Raw genomic sequence first — 22,431 nt, 5'->3', positions numbered from 1 at the left:
GGTGACAAAGATGTTGCACGGATGATAGATGTATCAGAGGATGACACAGATGTAGGATGAGGTGATACAGGTGTATCAGGGGGTGAGAAGCAGAAGGTGGACCAGGTGTAGCAGGGGGTGACACAAGTGTCGTAAAAGGTTACACAGATGTAGTAGGGGGTGACACAGGTGTAGCAGACGATGATACAGATGTGATGCAGATGTAGCAGAGGGTGGTACAGATGCAGCAGGTGATGATCGGTGTGATACAGTTGCAGCTGGGGGTGATAGGTTTAGCAGAGTGATACAGATGTAGTAGTGGGTGGTATAGGTGTAGCAGAGGAGGAGGACAGGGCTGGGTTGCAGGCACTGTGCTGGGGTAGGTGTGTGTGTTGTGGCTGGTCAGCAGCCGGGGGTTAATCTTCAGGTACCCGCCTCCAGCTGTACGTACATTCCGCAGCAGCCAGTGTCCGGAGAGGGGATACCAGAGCAGCTGCAGTATCTTGGGGACAGGGAGCAGCACACACAGGAGAACCTGCTGGGAGCGGGAGCCAGCCAGGTCACTTACATACATGTCCTTGTCATCCTACTGCCTCCACGTAACTCTCCTGAGTTGTTGCCGCCCCTTCCCTTCTCAGGGAAGGAGAGCACAGCATACCCCGCGTCTCTCCTTCCCTTCACTTCCTTGTGAATGGGCCGTCCACCAATCAAAGCTTGCGGGCCGGCTCCTGATTGGCTGCCGGCCCGCAAGCTCTGATTGGCAGACGGGAGGCGCAGTCAAAGGGATGCACAGTGAGGGGAAGGAGAGATGCGCGATGCGCTCTCCTCCCCTCAGACTCAGATGGAAATCCCGGCGGCAGATAATGGAGGGGCGGGCGGAAGAGTGGTGGAGCCACCCGGTTCGCCATCTCGAGCTACCAGTAGCTCGCAAGTGACGGGTTGGTCGACCACTGGTGTAGTGCATTGGACCTGTCACTATTATGCATTACAAAACAATTACCAACAGCCCCAAGATATCAGATTTGATGGTAACATATTTTTTTTTATTATGGTTTTCTTGCTCAAAGCATTTGGCCAGTCAAACTTTTTTTTTGTCTTGGCTATTTCAATGGTGTTTGCTCTTTAAAGAAAGCCATATTACCTGTATATTTATGTCCCCTCTCCAGTCAGTAATGATTTCTTCAAAATGCACATATTTTGTGAATTACAGTTATCTGCTCAACTGGATATTTTCTAGGGAGAATTTGTGTGCTCTCTGTGCTCGGTGATGAGATAGTGGTGGAATTACTTTAGTGGGATCCCCCATTACTATATTCCCTAGAGGTGTCTGGCTCAGGTTTTCAATTTTAAGAAATGGTTGCTTTAAAAATTAGATGATTTAATATTTAGAAATTCTTTATTGAATGATTTTTTTTTTTGTTACAATATTGTTTATTTATGTTAAGGGCGTTAGCACTTGATTATTCAATTGTAAAAGTTTGTGTAATGCTTTGTTCTCTATGAGGAAAAAAAGAATTGGTGGAGCGCTAATACAAACTTTGGGATGAATTAGGTATTAAAATATTATATTTATTATCAAATTAAATATTCACAATAAAAACAGGCTATTTAAAACCACTGTATAAGATAAATAAATAAAAGTAAGTGGACTGTTCGAATAGTCCAAGTTCAAATAGAATAAAGGTTGTAAACTTATTCAAATGGAGTACCACTTTCACAGCTTTGTTTTTTGCTTTTTATGGCTCACTTGTCCACTGGATAACCTTGTTTAGCAGCAGAAGCTTTCACAATTAGGGTCCATAAACCTTGCAGGAATGACCGCTGGAGGGTAATTGCTATCCTCAGTTGTTTGAAAGAGGCATCCTCACGATGTTGCGGTACTTGTGTGTGTGTGTGTGTGTGTGTGTGTGTGTGTGTGTGTGTGTGTGTGTATATATATATATATATATATATATATATATATATATATATATATATATATATATATATATATATATATATATATTATTGTAATACCTAATTCATCCCAAAGTTTTTATCAGCGCTCCAACAATTAGTTTTTTTCCTTCTAGCCTCTATCTAGGGCAGGCATGTCCAAACTACGGCCCTCCAGCTGTTGTGAAACTACAAGTCCCATGATGCCTTGCCACAGTTTTGCTATTGGGGAATACTAAAACTATGGCAAGGCATGCTAGGATGTGTAGTTTCACAACAGCTGGAGGGCCGCAGATTGGACATGTCTGATCTAGGAGATTTGACATCCCCCTGTGAGAGCAGCTGGGCAACACACCATAGTAGGTGCCTGTTGTATATACATAGCTGCAAGACTTGTAAATACTCCTTTTTTTTCTTTATTTGTTCTCTATGGCTTCATATTTGTACTCAGCTGCTTGGAGGCTGCAGTCACTGGGGCTTGTGTTATGGAGGGACTTCAATGTCTCAATACTCAGATGGAGGAGATGTATTCTCAGATTCTGAAGTCCTCTAATTAGCACAGTTTTCTTTTTAAACTAGCATAAGTCTACCTGCAATAATTAGTTATACCCGCAACTGTTGCATGCAGTTCTTTGGCAAATCACCTAATGATTCAGCACATTTTATAGTAAACCTAAAAATAACATTCCTATACTATTTAATTTTAACATCCTCAACATATAAAACTTAAATCATATATGCAGGGTCTATACATTCTCTACTGATTTTGGCGATGAGGTAATCTGTGGTTTAGTACACTAGTGCTCAAAAGTCTTTTGAGCTTTGTACAGGGCAAAGATGGGACAATTAAGTCCATAATGGGTCTATCAATTTTGTAGGCCAGAGGTTGCCAAACACAGCCCTAAAGGCTACCCAATGGTAAGGGTTTTAGGTTTATCTGTACTTGCTCACAGTTGACTCAAGCACAGTTAACTATATCAGCTGCAGCCAGCCGATATTATCTGAATAATCTGAACCGTATCGCCCACCTATATTGTTCAGTAACTTCATCGGGGCCCGCTAAACATGCAGGTCATACTGCCAAATTGAACTGCATGTTTGGAAGATATCACTCCTCGTTAACCACATCCCGAAGCGAGCATTGTTCACTATATTGATTGTACACACTAGACGATACTGTGAACTATCGCTCAGAAGCTCCTTCCTGAGCTATATTGTTGACAGTATCACCTAGTTTGTATGGGGCGTTAATTAATACCTTTAATTAGTTTGATTTATCGATCCGTCCTGATATTCTGTTGAATTAAATTTTGGGTACTTGTTTCCTAGCACGGCCACACCGATTTACATCGGGGTGGTCGTGTCGGAAAAATCGGGTCGATCGCATCGCATGCGATGCGACCGACCGATTTTGGACCCGATTTTTTTTTTTAATGAAATGTAAATCGGGTCCCTGGGACCCGATTTTACATTGGATTCAATGTAAAATATTCGCAACCCCCCCAAATGTCACGGCATACACCCCACCCCACGATAGACGCCATCCCGAAGCGTGGCGAGCGCAGCGAGCCCGCGAGGGGCGGCGGTGCGCGTCCTCCGACCTTTTCATTCCCCTACTATCCACGTCGGCGTGGAGTTGAGAATAGAATAGTGTGGCGAGCGCAGCGAGCCACCGAGCCCGAAGCGTGGCGAGCGGACGCGTATACCTGTGAAGTTATACGCGTCCCCTCGCGGGGCACGCTGCGCTCGCCACGCTTCGGGCTCGGTGGCTCGCTGCGCTCGCCACACTATTCTATTCTCAACTCCACGCCGACGTGGATAGTAGGGGAATGAAAAGGTCGGAGGACGCGCACCGCCGCCCCTCGCGGGCTCGCTGCGCTCGCCACGCTTCGGGTTGGCGTCTATCGTGGGGTGACGACGGGGACATCTATAATGTGAAATGGGTCATATTGGCCCATTTCACATTTTTAACGATTTCAATGTTAAAAAATATTTTAACATTGAAGCCTATGGAAAAATCGGGTGCATCGCGTCGGGACCAATGTTAATGGTCCCGACCGACGCGATGCCCCCGATATTTTACCTTTCCCGACAAGATTTCAATGTTAAAATATTTTTTAACATTGAAGCCTATGGAAATATCGGGGGCATCGCGTCGGTCGTGTCGGGACCAATGTTAATGGTCCCGACCGACGCGATGCCCCCGATATTGTCTCCTAGCCGGCAAAATGGACCTGATTTCAAAGGAAATCGGGTCCATCGTATGGATCGTGTACCTTAACTTAAAGGTACACGATCCATACGATTGTGGCCGTGCTAGGAAACAAGTACCAAATTTTGTAACTTTAAAATACAACTTTGAAGCACTTTGGAGGTTATCTGAATAGCTGCATTAGCTTTTCGGACAAAAAAAAGTCCAGTGTTGCAATTTTAGCCCAATGGTTTATTTCACCAGGAGTGCCTAAGGCAGGTGGATTTGTCTAGGTCGACATCAAAAGGTCAGTCTTGACAAAAAAGTCAACATACACTAGAGCAGGGGTGGCCAAACCGGTCCTCGAGATCTACCAACGGACCACGTTTTCCAAGTTACCTAGCTGGTGCACAGCTGTAATCATTACTAACTGTCACGTTTTAAAACCTGCTGCAGTCATTCCTACTATAGAGCCACAGGTTGCCTGGAAAACATGCACCGTTGGTAGATCTTGAGGACAGGTTTGGCCACCCCTGCACTAGAGTAACAGTGACAAAAGGTAGACACAAGCAAAAGGTCAACATGGAAAGGTTGACACTTGGAAGGTTATAATGTCTGCCTAGGCATGGTCTGTGAGCCATTTAGGTACTGCCTAAGGCGCTCCAAGTATAATCACCGATAAGTGGCGAATTCATTAGCTGCAGTAATTGTATACCAGCCTTAGATCTGCTAGGATACATATAAATAACCTTGTTATTTAAAGCATGTGAAAGTAAACCCCATCATATTTATTGGAACTATTAACTTTTTGTGTTCTTAAATAACATTGGTTGCTGCGTTTGTTGTATTCTTTAATAAAAATAAAAAAATGTCATCCTTCATCCTTCATTACTGTGTCTGTTTTTGTAAACCAGAACTTTGGAACCGATGGAAAAGATACAAAATGTGCATATTTATGTAACACATGCACATGTGAAAAAAGGGCTACAAATTGCACAATAAAAATATTGGGCACAAAACTGCAGTAAAATACAGCCCCCCCCCCCCCCCCCCCCCCGCAGATAATGTAATGAGTAATTGAATAAACCATAACTTGCATACGGTTACCATGTGTTGACCCTAAAGGAATGTCCACTATTTCTAAACTGTGTATTGCTTGGTTGTCTTGAAGCTTTTGTGATAAGTTGTAATCGCCTTAAATAATGGTTTTTATTTTAGTGACTGCAGGTGGCCTTCTAGTTTCTCTTATGTTAAACATACTGTATGTAAAACCACATTTCATCTCTGTAGTCTCTTAATGTCTGTCCCTTCACCCACATGCATGAGCAGTGGGAGATGGGAGGAGGACCCTCTGCAAATGGGTATGTTTGGAACTGGGGGACAGAGCTGAGAGTGAATTGCCATAACACAAAGGACAGAAGGGGTGGAGCAAAAGAAAGGGATGGGGTAGACCAATAGACCAATTGGGCAGATAGATAGTACCTTTACTAGTGGTATAATCATGGACCACTAGTAAATCACGGACATTCATCTATTCAGTTTGATTACAATTTGGAAGGATTCCGTTTAAGTCATGGCACCAGTTTTTCATCTTTCTCTAGAATGTCTGCCTCGTTTACAGTTTGTGCCTCTGCCTCTCACCTCCCAAATATTAGGGGTTGCCTAATATCTTTAATATTAAATCACAACAAAATCAGGTGCACTTCTTTTACATGTTATGTTTTGTTTTGTATTCATTCGATTCCCACCATGGCCCTAACTGTGCGGAGTTTGTATATTCTCCCCGTACTTGCGTGGGTTTCTTCCGGGTACTCTGGTTTCCTCCCACAATCCAAAAACATACTGGTAGTTTAATTGGCTCCCAACAAATTAACCCTAGAATGTTTGCGTGTACATGTGGTAAGGAAAATAGATTGTAAGCTCCACTGGGGCAGGGACTGATGTGAATGTTCAAATATTCTCTGTAAAGCGCTGCGAAATATGTGTGCACTCTAGAAGAAATATTAAGTTATAATGGCTATTTACACATCACTAGATATTTGAGTTATTAAGTATTTTATGTATATATCATTGTTTATATTTGGTATATATATTCTTTTTACTCATGTGTATTTGAATAAAATGTATTTAATTGAAGCACTCCAGGTCATTGAGCTGATTTGAAACTTCTTGGGGTTATTCAATCTCCCGCTGCTATTCCCGACAGGGGAAATAGCGGCGGGGCCCTATTCAATGCTGTATTTCCCGACAGCATTGAACAGGGATGTCGGCAGAACGGATCAGACTTTAAAAGCAGTCGGTACCCATTCTCCCGAGGACGGCAGTAGATTGTCCTGCTCCCTGCCACAGCTCGACGGTCCACGGCCGTATCTCGCGGCCACACACCCTTTTTGGCATTCGACAGGCGGAACATTGAATCGAGCCAGCCGAGAAAGGGTCACTGCTGTCGGGACCTGGGATTGAATATCTCCATTAGTATCTTCAATATTACCTTTGTCTAATGACTTTGTTAGTTTCATAACAGAATATGATACTGCTATAAGTTATTGTTAATTAATAACTAAATGTTGATTAAATAACCAGGGATTCATTTTTTTAATTTTTTTTTTTCTAAATATAGTGACTGATGTAGAACTGAAGAGGCTGAAAGATGCATTTAAGCGAACATGTGGTGGTCCTTCTTATTACATGAGCCAGCAGTGCTTTATCAGGGAAGTGCTCGGAGATGGCGTTCCTCCCAAGGTTGCAGAGGTGAGAAATTATTGATTTCAAATGGTAAAAAATTACATTATAGCAAATATTTATAATTACATAATTTGGTATATCATTTACAAAATTACAGTTGGCATGATTTCAACCTTGTAAATATCTATCTTTTTTTTGTACTATAAAATATTATTTTGTTTTACAAACTTATGATTTGTGTATTTAACCACAGTTTATTATTGAAGCAATTAATGACTTAGATTTTGGTTACAACTGTATTAAGAGTCGTGTTACTTTCAAAACCCTGTGCTTGGTGTATTTAGACTTAGAACCTCTACATTTATGCGAACATGTTCAACAACCCACATGATGTGGCATGCACTCAAGCAACACTTAGTCAATGTTCGACAAGGATGGTGTATACTTATCTTAATGGGGGTATGCAATGTCATTCGAGCTCCCGCAGCCATCTCCCGACGGGGGAGATGGCTGCGGGGCCCTATTCAATGCTGTCTTCCCCGACAGCATTGAACAGGGGTTTTGCGCAGCCGAGACCGACATCACAAGCTGTCGGGCTCGTTCTGCTGAGAAAAGCCGGAAATAGACGAGCTCCCGGCCGGAGCTCGTCTATTTCCGTCATCAACTCGCGGCCACGCCCCCTTCTCGCCGCTCGGCGGCCGGGACATTGAATCCCGACTGCCGAGCTCCAGGCGAGCTGACCAAGAACGGGACAGGGGCACGGCTGTCGCGCTAGCTCGACAGCCGTGCCCCTGACATTGAATACCCCCCTAAATCTCTATTTCACATAAACTCTTCCTCCGCCTCTGGTGCTTGATAAGTTGGGTTATCATACATGAAAAATAAATGTATACAACCAGTGTGTAGTGTTGTCTTTTTCAATAATAAATATAGACGTTTGTTAGGCAATTTGTGTACCTAATTTACACATATATTAAGTATAGGACACATATAAAGGTTTCTTCAGCGTGAATTAGGGTTGCATACCAGTACTCATGATGTTAATGGTGTGAACACTTCTCAGAAGGCATCTTTGCATATACTTTCTGATATTTCATATATGATAACTCCACTATCAAGCACCAGAGGTGGAGGAAGAGGTTTATGTGAAATATATATTTAAGATCAGTATATACAATGCCCTTTTTGTAATCTGTCTCATACAGAACCTGTTAGTAGAAATTTCTAACATGTCTAAATTTATAACATTGCTTCATATTTGGATCACATTTTACAAGAGAAGACAGGGATATCATTTAGTTTTGCTAATTGGGGTTCTAAGCTACCTGAAGTGAGGCTGGACCGCAAACAAAGTAGCTGCCTGCTAGTAAAAAGAGTATACCATTTATGCAACTATTAGAAATTGGGCCTTGGCCATCTGAAATTGTGCATTGTAACGTTTAATGTAAAAAATCCTCCTTTTGTAGGCTCGGCAGCCTTTAAGCTTATGTTCTGTATTAAATATTTAATACAGAATACAAATATTTCTTGTTCACTGTAAATCATGAGTGATATTACTGAAGAAAAAAGCATTCAGAACAGTCCCCATTGAGCTCTTCAAATGCTTTATTTATATTCCTAGATAATTTTAATGAATGCATTTATCTTACAAGTACAGTAAATGTGCGTGTTGTCATGTGTTTGTCGCAAAGGGGTTCCTGAAAAGTGACAGCAGCAGGTTGGTTGTATTGCAGTGTAATCTCGCAATTTCCAGTAGTGTTTCTTCATTATTATCACTAACTCTTTCAGTTCTCTCTTTATAAAATGATGACATTTATTTGCATTTCCATTCTACTGCTATTATTATGTTTGTTTTGCTGCCTTTCTTTTCTATTTTATTGCAATCATTTAACGGTAATAATAATGTGAAGCTTAATTTACAGTTAAAGGACTCTATTTTGATAATGAGCACATGATGGCCCAAATTAATGTTTGATACTTAATATAAATGATTGGTTTTTACATCACCAAAGACCACAGATTTATATAATTGCTCATATTATTCTACATTTTGATTTTTATATGGGTAAGAAAGAAAATTCCTTTCCTTCCCTAACCTACCAAATACTTTTAGTCATCCAGTATTTTTGCCAATCATAACTAGTCCTTTCTTCTCTTACCCTAAAAGAATACAGGTCCATTCTTGTATAACAGTGTTATTTTAATAGAGACAGAATAGTATTCAATTTATTAGTAATACCCAGATCCCGTGCAGCTGAAATATTGTGGGGTGCCAAGTGCAAATCTTTGTCCCTAACGCACTTCCCCACCTGCGGTCAGTATCAGTTGCTTCCTCAGAGAGAATGTCCGTGTGTGTACATACTCGCATTCTCTCTGAGGAAGACGCTGACTGCAGGCGGGGAAACGCGTTCTAGACAAAGATTTGCACTTAGTAGCAGGATTTCTCTGGAAATAGCTGCTTCACTGGTTACAAGCACCAGTATCTTATGTCCCTTTCAGACCGCACTTATTACCCAGTATTATTATTATTATTTTTTACAGTTTCAAACCAGTAATATGTGTGATAAGGTCTGTGTGATTTAAATCCAGTACCTGCGTTTGTCTGGCCAGACTGAGCTTTACTCTGCACACTAATAGCAGAAAGCTCATATTATTTGCAAAACTAAAAATATTAATTCTGGACAGGTGCATAGCTGGACAGTACTAAAAATACGAACAAAGTGAAGTTAATGGGGCATACTCCTATTAATCCAACCTGGCCATTGTTTTAACCCTTTTGCAGCCCTTTTTTTTATGCAATTCAAACATTCTGTTTTAAATGTTTAAATTAATTGTCATTTTATTATAAAAAAATGTCTATGTTGAATACCCCACCCCCACAATATTTCAGTTGCAGGGGATCTGGGTGTTACTAATTGAATACAGGTTGAGTATCACTTATCCAAAATGCTCGGGACCAGAAGCATTTTGGATAAAGGATTATTCCATATCTCAGAATATTTTTATATTTCAATAACGTATCTTGCATTTACGTTGTACAGACACATCAAACACATGAAATACACACAGATGTTTTATTTGTGCATGAAACAAGGTTTTAAAACATGAAGCAAAGTTTGTGTACTATCTCAGACACTGAATTTAAATGCCAAGCAATCATTGTCTAGCTCTAGCACATATTTAGTGCCAGTTACATATCATGTCCCCAGTAGTGCTTTTATAAAAAAAAAAAAAAAAACCACTTTCTGGAATGTGTGGTTTATGGAATAATTTGGATAAGGGATACTCCACCTGTACTATTTTGTCTCTATTATAATAAAACTGTTATACAAGAATGGACCTGTTTGCACAAACTGTATTCTTTTAAGGTAAGAGAAGAAAGGACTAGTTATGAATGGAAAAAATGCTGGAGAGCACTTTTCTGGTTGGCTCATGTAAGCCAGCTGTATGAAGGCTGATGTGCGTAACAGCCGGGCGCCGATCCTACTTACTAATTTCTTTATATGCAGAGCAGAAATCTGGGCTCCTTGTTGGTATAGGACCATGGCTACACTTTCACAATTGTCTCATTGTAAAAATCACACACAAACTTTTGAAGTTGCGATATACTTCTGTATAAAAAAAAAATAAATCAATTTTATTACAACTTTTGGTGCATGTTATTGCAGAGATTTATTAAGAATAACCCATGCATTGCATTTTAGCGTACATTGGCTTAATTATGTTAGTGAATGCTATAGTTTTTTATTAATCAGGCCCTTGCAGACAAAATTCTATAGCTAAATATAGCTGGATCTTAAAACTCTGTTTTATTGTGTCCTTGTGCAACTTGCCTGGAGTAAAATGGGGTGATTAGAGTTGTCATGTATCTTGCACTTGCTTACATTATTTAGAGAGTTGATGCTCGTCTTTTTATAGTAAGCCGTAGATATTTCAGGTCAGAGAACTTGTCCAACAAACATTGGTGATCTAAACTTTTAATTTTCTTAGTTGTTTCTGGTGCATAATTATAAATGTGTCAATGATACATCCCTACAATTAAACAGAATAATGGCATGGTAACCCAAAGAAAGTAATGGCCTGCAGGTCAGCGTAGCCTGTAAAATCTGCGTATTGGTCTTAGATACTCTATAAAAGTATATTGTGATTTATTTTCCTTTTGGCAGGAAATAAGGTTTGGCTCTATACATATATTTTATTTTTTTTAAGCGCTCCTAAAAAAAATCCATCTATAAAAGTACACGCAGAAAGAAATTTCCTTTTGTGATTAATTCCATACTATTTTAAGGAGATCGATGAGTCGACGAAGGGGAGCATTAACTAATAAGTGGTGGTTTGTCAAATTTGTAATGTGGAATGAAGGCATTTTAGTAACTGGTGGCGTAATAAATTACAGTTGAAATCTACAAAAATAATGCTGATTTCAGACTCTTGAGATCGTAAGAATACCAACGATGGGTGTTGTGTGTGTGTGTGTGTGTGTGTTTTTTTTTTTTTTTATTTATTTTTTGGTTAGGTGAATGTTAATTTTCAGTGGGTTTTCTACCTTATGTACTACAGTACATGCCCAAATCACACCAGGATGACCCCATTGCCAGCGTCACTTAGATTTGTTAAATAAATTATGTTGAATAGTGTTGCATAAAAAATTGTATTTCCTGCACAAGTTAAACATTACACGTCACTATGATGAAAAAAAATGTTTGCTTGTCAAACTTAACATCTATTTTAGGCACTCAAAGGGTAATATTTAAATAGTCAAGAAAATTTGTGTGTGTATAGACATTAACAAATGACCATTGCGAGAATCTGCCAATGGTTTCTCCTCGTTTTATACATGGCTATACTGCAGTGCTTTAACTTTGTGTGTTATTCCTGTTTGCAAACCATTTATCACACAATATTTGACACACTGTACAGTTCCTGCTTCTTTTCCTTAAGGCCTTTGCACAATATTATAGTGAATCATAAAACTTCATATGTAAGTGAATGCAGTTTTTACATAGTAAAGAGAAACCGTGAAATGGAAGTTTCACTCTAATACATTTGCATTGTAAATTCAGGTTGTAAATTCTGAAGATAGATTGCATGTTTCCAGTACACATGTGGATTTGCATTATTAAATGTTTAGAAGTGTTTTACTTCAGTATACCGGTAATAATGATATTGTTTTATTTTATTAAATTGTTTCTTATGTAGTTTAGTGGTTTATAAATTGTACGTGTATCTCTGAGGTGTAGATTCTCACTAAATTGAATTGCAGTAGTCATTCTTAAGGGGTGTGCACTTGGTGGGATTTGGCCAGGTGATTTTGACTAGATAGTCAGGATCGCCTAGAAGGTTAGCCAGAATCTGTCAGTGTGTACACAGCGGGCTATAGTGATACATGGCAGTGCTATGGGCCAGCCAAATAGACTGTACAGGCAAGGAAATTTTCACAAAGCTGCCGCACACAGTGTATTTGGCCGCTGCTGTGGATGGCAAGGTGTAGTTGGCCATCTAATCTCCGAAGGCCAACTACATCTTGATTAGCTTGGCATTGCCCAGCCCGAGTACCGTGTGTAAAAGGCTTTTGGGGTTTCTGTTGATTTTTGCTAATCAAAATAAAGCAATACAGAGTTTTGTAGGCTAAGGGATTTATATCCTGCTAGTTACTATCCCTTCAAAATGACGGAAAAACATAACTGTAATGTGAGCGATGGCATAACTACATGTAGCAACATCTGAATTGCCCCATCAGGCACCACCTAGTGGCCACGACAAGTACATTTGCATTCCACTACCTCCCTCATAGAGGTGAGAAGCAGTATTAACCCTTTATTATGTAGGATAGGTAGATTTTCACCTATATAAAAGTCAAAATTACTAAAAATAATTTAAAATTTTATTGATTAAAGTATGATTTAGCACCTGAAACCCAACATAATTTTAGATTGGTTTCATCAAATTTCAATCGATAACAATTGTCATTTAGTAAGTTAACACCTTTGCAGAAGAGTTTAATTATCCCTATTAATTTCATGGAGGAAAATAGCCTCAATCTTTAACACGGGGAGCTATTCAATAACAAACTATTTCTCTCACCCATTAATTACATTTGTTAAACATGCCAGACCTAGGTTTTAACACTGGAACTGTACCCAAAAACAGGCTGTTAATCTGTGTGATTTTTTTGAGGGGGTCACTTTAGATGTGGAAAATAAATCTGCATTAAGTGCCGCCTTTTGGAGACTAATTGAATAGCCCTGAGGAATCATTTAGTCTGCAGTAAATTACTGCGGATAATCACATTATTACCCTACAAAACGGTCCTAATTTGTGCATATGTCAGTGTCTTCTAAGAGGTCGTTTTGTTATATTATTTTTTGGAATGCATAGACCTTTCAATCCCGATCTGTTTGGAAAGGGAAATTTGTTTCTATAATTGAAAATAAGTTATATTTAATGTCTGTATCATTAAGGGTATAGGGGCCTAATTCAGACTTGAGCACAGAGCACTCTCTCTCTCTGCTGTGGCGCTTCTACAACAGTCTCGTTTGTATCTCAGCATTGAGATACAAACCAGTCTGTTCCTGAAGTACCACAGCAGCCAGCAACACCCCAGGCAGGAAGGAGGAACTACAAGGATTTTACAAGGAGCAGTGTGCTAGAATGAACAGTATGTGTACACGTATAGGGTATCAGTTTGTTACCACAATAACAAATATCACCAGTCTCTTTGATCTGAATTTGGTTTCTCTGCAGGGTTTAATAGCAGAATTGGATTTATCTCATGGGATAGGAGGCATGTGCCTAGGGGTGCCAGTTGCTAGGGAGTAACACAGCAGGTTCCCCTACAGAAGAGCCCTGCTGAGTCACTGGTCAGATGATAAATATATTAATTTTTTTCAGCAATATTTGTGGTAGGTGGAGTGGTGTGAGGTTGGGGCTGCTTCCCCGGCCGCCTCCCAGGAGGGCCTCCATACAATTTGGCACTTGATGTGCCATGTTTTTACATGCAATATAGCACATGTTAAAGGACACCTGGGGAGCTGCTGGGGGAGCTCAATGGAAATCATATGCGATCCATCGCAGTGGCTGAAAAAAACTCCTGCGACATGCCACTGATGGGTCCAATTACATTTTATCCTATGTGCTGCAGACAGGTTGTCCAAGTTGCTGAGTCCGCTGCAGTCACCTATAGTGAACATAGGTCCCAGGTGAGGGACCTATGGTTGATAGGGTACCTTTGAAGGACCCCTAACACCCCTTAAAGGGTCACATAGAGTGATACCGTGCTGGCCTATTCCTGTGACATTTCCAAGACTTTTTGATAGTATATTAGAACACAATAAAAACATTTTATATTCATCCACTGTCAGTTTCATTAATTAAAATACAAGTTACATCGCACAACACCAGAAAGGCGAGTGCTAAGTATCCTACACTATTGTTACAAATGTTAACCTGTTAGTTAGTGTTCATTCTAGGTGCAGGATCATTGAGGAGTGCATGTTTTAAATTTTGGGGCATAACATTTTTAGACCTTATGCATCCCTTCAGCCACTGTAGATGTAGCTTTTACCCTCCAAAATGTAAATATGTCCTTCTCACTGATCAGCACCCTGCACCTAGAGTGACACATGGACCCGGTTGCGGATTTGCCTGTTTTGAGTCAAAACATGATTAGTTTTATAAAAATGGGCATTGCAGAATTACCCCAGCACCACTGTCCATGTTACTTAAGTATTTGATGCTTGCTACTTTAGAGGGGATTTATAAATCTATAAAAGTTTCCTAAAATGCATACACTTGGCCTATCTTGATGTTATAAAAAACATAAACACATGTAGTCTGTGATTGAAGTGAAGAGTTAATACTCCAAATATCTTTTAAATATGTTAAGGAAAAATCAAGCAGGGTTATAAGAGATTGGATGCTGGAGTCCTTCCTGTATTGATGGGGGGCAGCTCCATAGATACTGATCCATGGAGTCTTAAGTGAAATAATTCAAAATATTATGGCAAATACCAAAAAAAAGTGCATATGGCACCTGGTAGATCCTGTTGATAGTCAATGGGCTAAGTTTCTCTGAAATTATACTTAGGCGCTAAAAATGTGTGTTCTGATCGGGCGATTTTATAAGCGATCTAACTAGATCTCTTAGAAACTGATCCTATATCGCTTTGTGTAGGGGCCATAGCGATGCATGGCCTTGTGTTTCGATCTCGCTGAGCGATTTAAGATCCTGCATGCAGGATAAATCTAGTCACTTCGCCAGTGAAGGCCAGCGTTCTCACCATACGTTTAGGGACATCTGTAATATTACAAGGTAAAAGTGATGTGTAGGAAGCTGGAATCTTAGTACCTGTAATAAAATATAGAAGTCTTAACTTAAATGCAGCAAATTTAGGACTGTGACCATACACATGATAGGGAATCTATTGCTTCTGTGTTTCACCAACATTAGGAATAGTTACTAGGTAAACTGTATACAATATTTTAATTACCAGTTATATATTTTGTGAGCATTTTCATTGTTTTTAACAGTCATTTAATGCTTGCTACAGTACATTAAATGACAAAATCCTAATAGAATGTATGTAATATGCAAATGTCTGAGTGAAAATTTTGTTAAATGCAGGAAATGGGGAGGGAGGTCATTTGGATCTGTAGATGATCACCAGGGGAGGGAGGTCATTTGGATCTGTAGATGATCACCAAGATCACAATAAAAATATCTGTCAAAAAATTCACAACTGATCCATTGGGCAAAGGATGAGAGGTTATTAAGGGTTCTTCCACCATTGCAGCAAGATGCCAAGTCTCAGAATGCAATTTATGAATGTTTGCAAAATAATTCCATGTGACTAAATGTCTGTGTGGGTAGTAAGCTGAAAAAATTGTCTACTGTGCAGTTTTACCAAAATAGCTTTGTTGCCGAGCATAAATCAAGTGTTCATCTCCTATATAAACCCAGGAAAAAGAATATATTAAAAATCATTGGAAGGAATTTATTTCTGTGCAGTGGTGCAAAGGTCCTTCAGGCAAGGACAATTTGTTACCCTGTTATAATTTTTTTAAGCTATTTGCGTGAGAACTGTTATTGAAAGCTTTTGAAGTAGATATATAAAATTTGTGGAACAATATTTTCTTTTTACAGAGGTTTGATCGTCCATACACACATAGAGCTGTGTGCTGAGCGATCTGTGCCAAACACTGTGTTCTTTATGCACATGCAGGCTAGATCTTGACTGCATGCGCAAAAGGTCTGAACGGGCAATGGCTATGCATGGGGCATACACACATGGCGATTGTGCTTAATTTTAAGCATTCTGTCCATAGCAGGCATGTCCAAACTATGGCCCTCCAGCTGTTGTGAAACTACAAGTCCCATCATGCCTTGCCACCGTTTTGCTATTAGGGAATGCTAAAACTATGGCAACACATGCTGGGATGTGTAGTTTCACAACAGCTGGAGGGCCACAGTTTGGACATGCCTGGTCTAGAGAGAGAGGAAAAATTGACCCATAAGTATGTCCCTTTTTAGAGTGATGAATTTGGATAAAAAAATAGTTTTGGCTTCATAGAAATAGTCCTTTGTTTGGAATGCAATGTATGACTTAAATAAACTTCTTGCAATGCATTTATTAGATGCACATTTAGATTAAATAGTTTTACACCATGTGATGCTGATAGTAATAAATAAGGGATTCCAATTACTGTGATACAATGATACATTTTTTGGTGCAGACCGTGCAGTACATATATTAGTTTTGTTCTTTAATGCTAGGTAAAACTTGCAACAGTTTCTGACTGTTTTGAGTCTTGTGTTCTGGCTGAAATTGCTAACGCAGAGGTTTAAAAAAATATGTTTTAATCAAGGATGTCATTGATATCCTAACATAATTTTGCTAATGATCTTTCTAGATATGTATAGGTGTCAGAGCTGTTGAAATGAATTTCCATAAAGTTTAGTTTTCCACTTGTTGTGCACACACTCTTTCTCACATCTATTTTTTTTAACTCTTTAATATCTACAGATAACTGTACAGTGCTGTTACACAGCTTTAGTTTCATTTAAAGGGATATATCTGCATTATTTGGCAAGAGATCTATTGCAGAAACTACAGAACCCTGGAGCAAACTGTTGCGCTGAGCAGCTGCCGGGTACCAGGAATGAAGTAGGGGAGGAATATGCAGCGCTTAGGTGTTAAGGAAGCTTTAATGATTTTTTATAGCATAACTGTGGATAAAGCATTTTGTTTTTATTTAGTCCTCTTTTGTGCCTTTTATGTATCGCACTTACATCCTAGCCCTTGGTCTACTTAGTTATTGCTCTCTGTGTTCTCTTAGGTCATCTACTGCTCGTTTAGTGGAACCTCAAAAGGATTACACTTCAACAACTTAATAGTTGGACTTGTACTTTTAACACGAGGTCGAGATGAAGAAAAGGCAAAGTGTAAGTACTTTTATTATACAAACCTTAATTTCTTTGCTCTGAATTCCTACAGGCTATGTAGCGTGATTGGGACACAATTACAGACCATGGCAGGAAACTGGCAAGACCTTAAAATTCATCATGATGAAACAAAAAAAATGCCACATGATTTCACACTCCTCTAATAGTTCTATATGTTTATTAACAAATGTAATTTTAAAAGACCAACGTACATATAGGGGGATATTCAATGAAGGGTCACAGCTGTCGGGCTGGCCCAACAGCCGTGACCCTTTCCCGTTCTCGGCCGGCTTGACACTGATTTGGCAGGAGGCATTCAATGTTCTGCCTGCCGAGCGCAGAGAAGGAGGCGTGGCTGCGAGAACCAGCCAGAAATCAACGTGCTGCAGCCGGGAGCTCGACAATTCCCAGTCGTTCTCAGCAGAGCATGCCCGACTGCTTGTTAAGTTGGGCACGTTCTGCCAGGATCCCTGTTCAATGCTATTGGGGAAGACCAATGCTGTTGGGTCCTGCCGCTATTTCCCCTTCGGTAATAGCGGTGGAAGATTGAATACCTCCCATAGGGTGGTATTAATTTCCGTCCAGGACTCGCCTGCTACATATTCACCTTCCTATGGAGGCGAATCTGTATTGTTGAACTCTGACACATGTTTGTCGAATCTGCAGCCATCTCCTATTAATGCATGGACTTTATGGCTGTTGGCAATATTCCACCAGTTCGACGAAATGACCTGACCTTGAATAGTTTGAATGACTTTCAAGCTGATAATGTAAAAAACCAACGCTATTTCCACCCAGCGGAAACAGCGGTCTTGATTGAATACCTCCCATAGAGGGAATTTCAATTAATTACGGTAATTTATTGTGTTTAAAAAGGCTGTTTTTAAATAATGTTGCCTAATAACCATTATCGGGCAAATCAATTGCCCTCCAATTGTGAAATTCCTGCTTTTGCGCAACTCCCTCCCCCCCCCCCCCCAAATAAATAAATAAATAAAACACATGGATTTGTTAACTTATATCGGACTCCTGCATTTTCTTGTCTGCAAAAACAGCACTTATCAGGGATTAATAAAAATGCTCCCCGTGGATTAATTAGATTAATTAACAGTGTTGATTTACCTTGGCTGATTGAATTCCCCCATAATATTTAACAGGATATTGCTTGAAGGCTGGTGGATGTAATATGCCACTTACTGTAGAAAGTCAAGAATAGTACATAAATGTAATGTCCTTAATGTTTCCATATTATGCAAAGATGAATCTATTTTAAAGTTTCCTCTTTATTTTTTAAAACTTCTCAGACATATTTAGCCTCTTTTCAAATGAATCCGGTAGCTGTGTTGTGCGGGAGGATATGGAGGGCATGCTTTCTGTTGTTGATGGAGAAGTCCCATTGTCCCTAAAAAAATGCTTTGCCGAGGTATGTTTTAAAGCAGTGGTTTTTTTTTATATATATTTTTTTTAATCTTATGATCCATTATTGTTGCATTTCAATATATAATAGGGTACTTGTTTCCTAGCACGGAGCCCACTAAGCAAATAGCTTAGTAGGCTATTCTGCGTAGGAAAATCGCATTGCGTACTGTGTATAGTGCTGTACGATGCGTGCGATTCGATGTCCACATTGAGTGCACTGGAGTGCTTATACAATGAAATATCGCATAGGATCGCATGGCACCAAATGCGATGCGATATTTCATTGTATAAGCACCCATGTGATGGGTGCTAACTATGCCATTACGTCACCCCCAGTGGACGCAGAATACATGTAAAGTAATGCGCGTGGCTCACTGCGCTCGCCATGCTTTGGGCTTGGTGGCTCGCTACACTACATAAAATCAACTCCACGCCGACGTGGATAGTGGGGGTATGAAAAGGTCGGAAGACCTTTTCATAGGTCGCTCGCCACACTTCGGTGGTGGCGTGATAGTGGGGGTTTTTTAGGAACACATTGACACCAGCCATATCGTACACCTGAAAACATGGAGCATCGCAGGTCATGCAAAAAGCGCATGCGATGCAATTTCACTACGTTAGCGTACGTAGAAAATCTGGGCGCCGTGCTAGGAAATAAGTACCTACAATAGATATCTGTACAGAAACTGTTTACCGTGTTGATCAACTTATTTATTTAATTACTTTCTTTTATAGCTTATAGGCCAGAGGTAGCTCAGAATAGAATATGTAGGAATAGACCACAGATATTAATTCTGGTATCTTCCCACTCCAGTCCTCAGTGAAGTGAACCAGTGTACGTTATCCATACTCCATATGAACACTTATTATAGTGATTATGTGATTTCATTTAAAAAAAGAATATTCAGATTGAGAATTGCTACATAGTGCCTATATAAATATATTTTCTTTTATACTGTATAGTGAGGAATATCAGGGATATGGTTCAATTTAATTGTTGTTCTGTCTCTAACACATGTCAGAAATGCCCAAGTGGTAACTCTGCAATAAATAAAATTGGGATTGCATTAAATGCCTCCTTGATATATAATGGCTCATATTCTGTTGCAGAAATTATATATTTTAATAATATGTTCCTGTTATCTGATTTACAAAAGAAACTTATGTAATTCAAGTTGCCTTATTTACCAGCAATGCTGGATACACACTACTCAAAGGGTGTACCCAGCGAAGGGGACCTGGCATCTGCTAGTGCATACACACTTGATGATGAAGGCGGTAGAGCGGGGCCATGCTGCATTCGGCAGCATGGCATCGATTGCATCACCCCCGATTGAGCTGCATGTACAGACAATGGGGGATGTCATTATTGATCTGTGGGAGCACACATCGTTAGCAAAGTGGTGTTTACACACTAGAAGATTTTAAGAATTTGCCTTAATGACGTGTCGTTATCAGCAAATTCGTGCTCGCAGGCCATACGATTGATGGTTGACCGGCGCCCCAGCGCTTTCTGGGAGTGCCGCACAAAAACTCAGGTGGGCCCGGTCCTTGAGAGGGAGGGCAACTGACGTTATCATAGGCCTAATCTCCCCACGGCCACCGCAGTGTAGCGTAAGTATTGATAATTCACAGCCATGCCCAGGGAGGGGCCATTTCTCAGCCGGGGAGGGCCAAAACTGATTGCAGGGCTGCAAAAAGATTCAGTCCTCTGGCCAGGTCTGAATTGCCCTCCAAGTAAGGTAATCTGTAACTTGACAATACATTTGCATCAGGAAGTCATACGGTAATATTTTAATGGAAAAGCATGCTCCGTTTTTCTGTCAAGGCAGATTTTATGACACTATTTTTTTTTAAATGTTATATCACCCACCATCACTATAGAGAGAAATATTGTCTGTAGCAGGATTAGTATGGGAAATGTTAGATTACACATGTGGCTTTACCAAGCTTTGCTGTTTCCATCCGCCAATTATAATAGATATTCCCTATTGTGAACTAATGTGCAATACATACATAATGTTTTCTAAGTTACTATATCATTATTTGAGAAGAGTGGACCTGAACGGTTGTTATACAGTAAGCAGTAAGCTGCTATTGGTCGGCATCATCGACTGTCTGAGTTAAGTATAAGCATACTCAGAATGGGCAACAGAATAAATAAATTAAAAAAGTTCAGTGAACAGCAAGAAAACGAATAGCGATTTGTGAATTATTTTTTGATCTTTGTTTAGGGGGAAAAGGTGAACTATGAGAAATTCCGAAATTGGCTGCTACAAAATAAAGATGCGTTCACATTTTCTCGATGGTTGCTCTCTGGCGGAGTCTTTGTTACACTCACCGATGACAGCGACACACCCACTTTCTATCAAACATTGGCCGGAGTTACACACTGTAAGTTATTGTATTTTTAATAATTTTTTGATTTGTGTTATAGTTGCATTAAATGTAATTAAGTAACTTTTACATGTAGTTCACATTTGCTGGTCTTTTTTTATTTATTTTTTTTTTGTCTGGAGAGATGGTCTATCTATGAAATAGTAGCTTAGGTGCGTAGAACGCTCCGTGCGTATGCATTGCAGTGATGCCGATGCGCGGTCCCTCGCATCGGTATTGATGGATGGGAATGCCAAAGCTTGCACTGGCTTTCCCCAGATCGCGTGCCTTTGCCTATTATAAAAATAAGCAACACGAATGCTCAGCACACTGCATCGCAGTGTGCTGAGCAGGTGTCCCGCTATGTGCTGAGTGTTCGTGCTGCAGCCCGTCGTTCAGCACAAAAATCTGGGTCGCCCTGTAAAACTTGTTTTATTTGTTCAACAAATTATGCCAGATTCATCAAAGCAAAAAAAAGCAAACCATTTTGTGTCTGGCACAAACAATGTTGCTACTTTATGCAAAGGGAGCAAATACATTTATATGGGTTATCTGCAGCCTTAATACTGGCTGCTTTTGCATGTAATCCACCAATGTTAGACAGCTTTAACAATGACATTTCTATTTCATCTGAACATGCTCCAACCAAATCCAAATCTCTCTGCACATGTTGCATCTACCCCACCTGCAGAGTGCAACATGTTTTTGACCATTTGCTTGCTTTTTTGCTTTGCCAACAAAGCTGATTCAGGCTCTATACTTCAAGGGGAACCTTCACTGTCCCGATTTTTATTTGAATTATCCGTTTGATGGATTTATATCCAAATTCAGTTTGCCACCATGTGAAAGCATTATATTCTTTCATTTGTCCAAATGCAATGTGACAATATTGCACTATGTCTGTCTTTTCTCTTTGAGTCTGTTTAGGAGAATACACATTTGAATCCATGGTCCAATGCATGGGTCTTCAAACTGTGGCCCTCCAGATGTTGTGCAAAAACAAATCCCAGCATGCCTTGTCACAGTTTTGCTATAAGGGAGTGTTAAAACTGTGGCAAGGCATGCTGGGATTTGTAGTTTCACAACATCTGGAGGTCCACAGTTTGACGACCCATGGTCCAATATCTTAAAGGACAATACACCGTAATAGGAAAGTAACGTAGGGGCACAATTTTCTATGTTTGTATATGATAAACATTTGAAAGTCCTTTTTTATGGCCGCTGTAAACTAGTGTTTGGACATTGTGTTTGCCAGTATCTGTATTGATAAGATAAGAGATGTAAATTTTAAAATCGGAGTAAAATAGATGTGCTCTATTATGGCTGGTAGCCAAATGGGTGTATTTTTTCTGCTTATTTGAAGCTTTATTTGGCAATAGTGGCTGTTGAAATAGGTGTGTTTTGT

The 22,431-nt window shown here is 39.9% G+C and overlaps 1 protein-coding gene across 2 annotated transcripts in view; it reads left to right on the top strand.

Moving 5' to 3' along the window:
* The window catches only part of USP32 (ubiquitin specific peptidase 32), a 182,695-nt gene that overhangs the window by 55,499 nt on the left and 104,765 nt on the right, over window positions 1–22,431 (top strand). For both annotated transcript variants that reach the window (XM_083173737.1, XM_083173736.1), the window contains exons 2-5: window positions 6,726–6,856; window positions 17,126–17,231; window positions 18,536–18,654; window positions 20,885–21,044. In XM_083173737.1, the coding sequence (XP_083029863.1) occupies window positions 6,726–6,856; window positions 17,126–17,231; window positions 18,536–18,654; window positions 20,885–21,044 (516 nt within the window). The remainder of the gene's footprint in view (window positions 1–6,725; window positions 6,857–17,125; window positions 17,232–18,535; window positions 18,655–20,884; window positions 21,045–22,431) is intronic.

Source organism: Crinia signifera, chromosome 2 (genome assembly GCF_055691185.1).
Source record: "Crinia signifera chromosome 2, ASM5569118v1, whole genome shotgun sequence".
Classification (NCBI taxonomy): Eukaryota; Metazoa; Chordata; class Amphibia; order Anura; family Myobatrachidae; genus Crinia; species Crinia signifera.
This window is presented reverse-complemented; position numbering and strand designations above follow the sequence as displayed.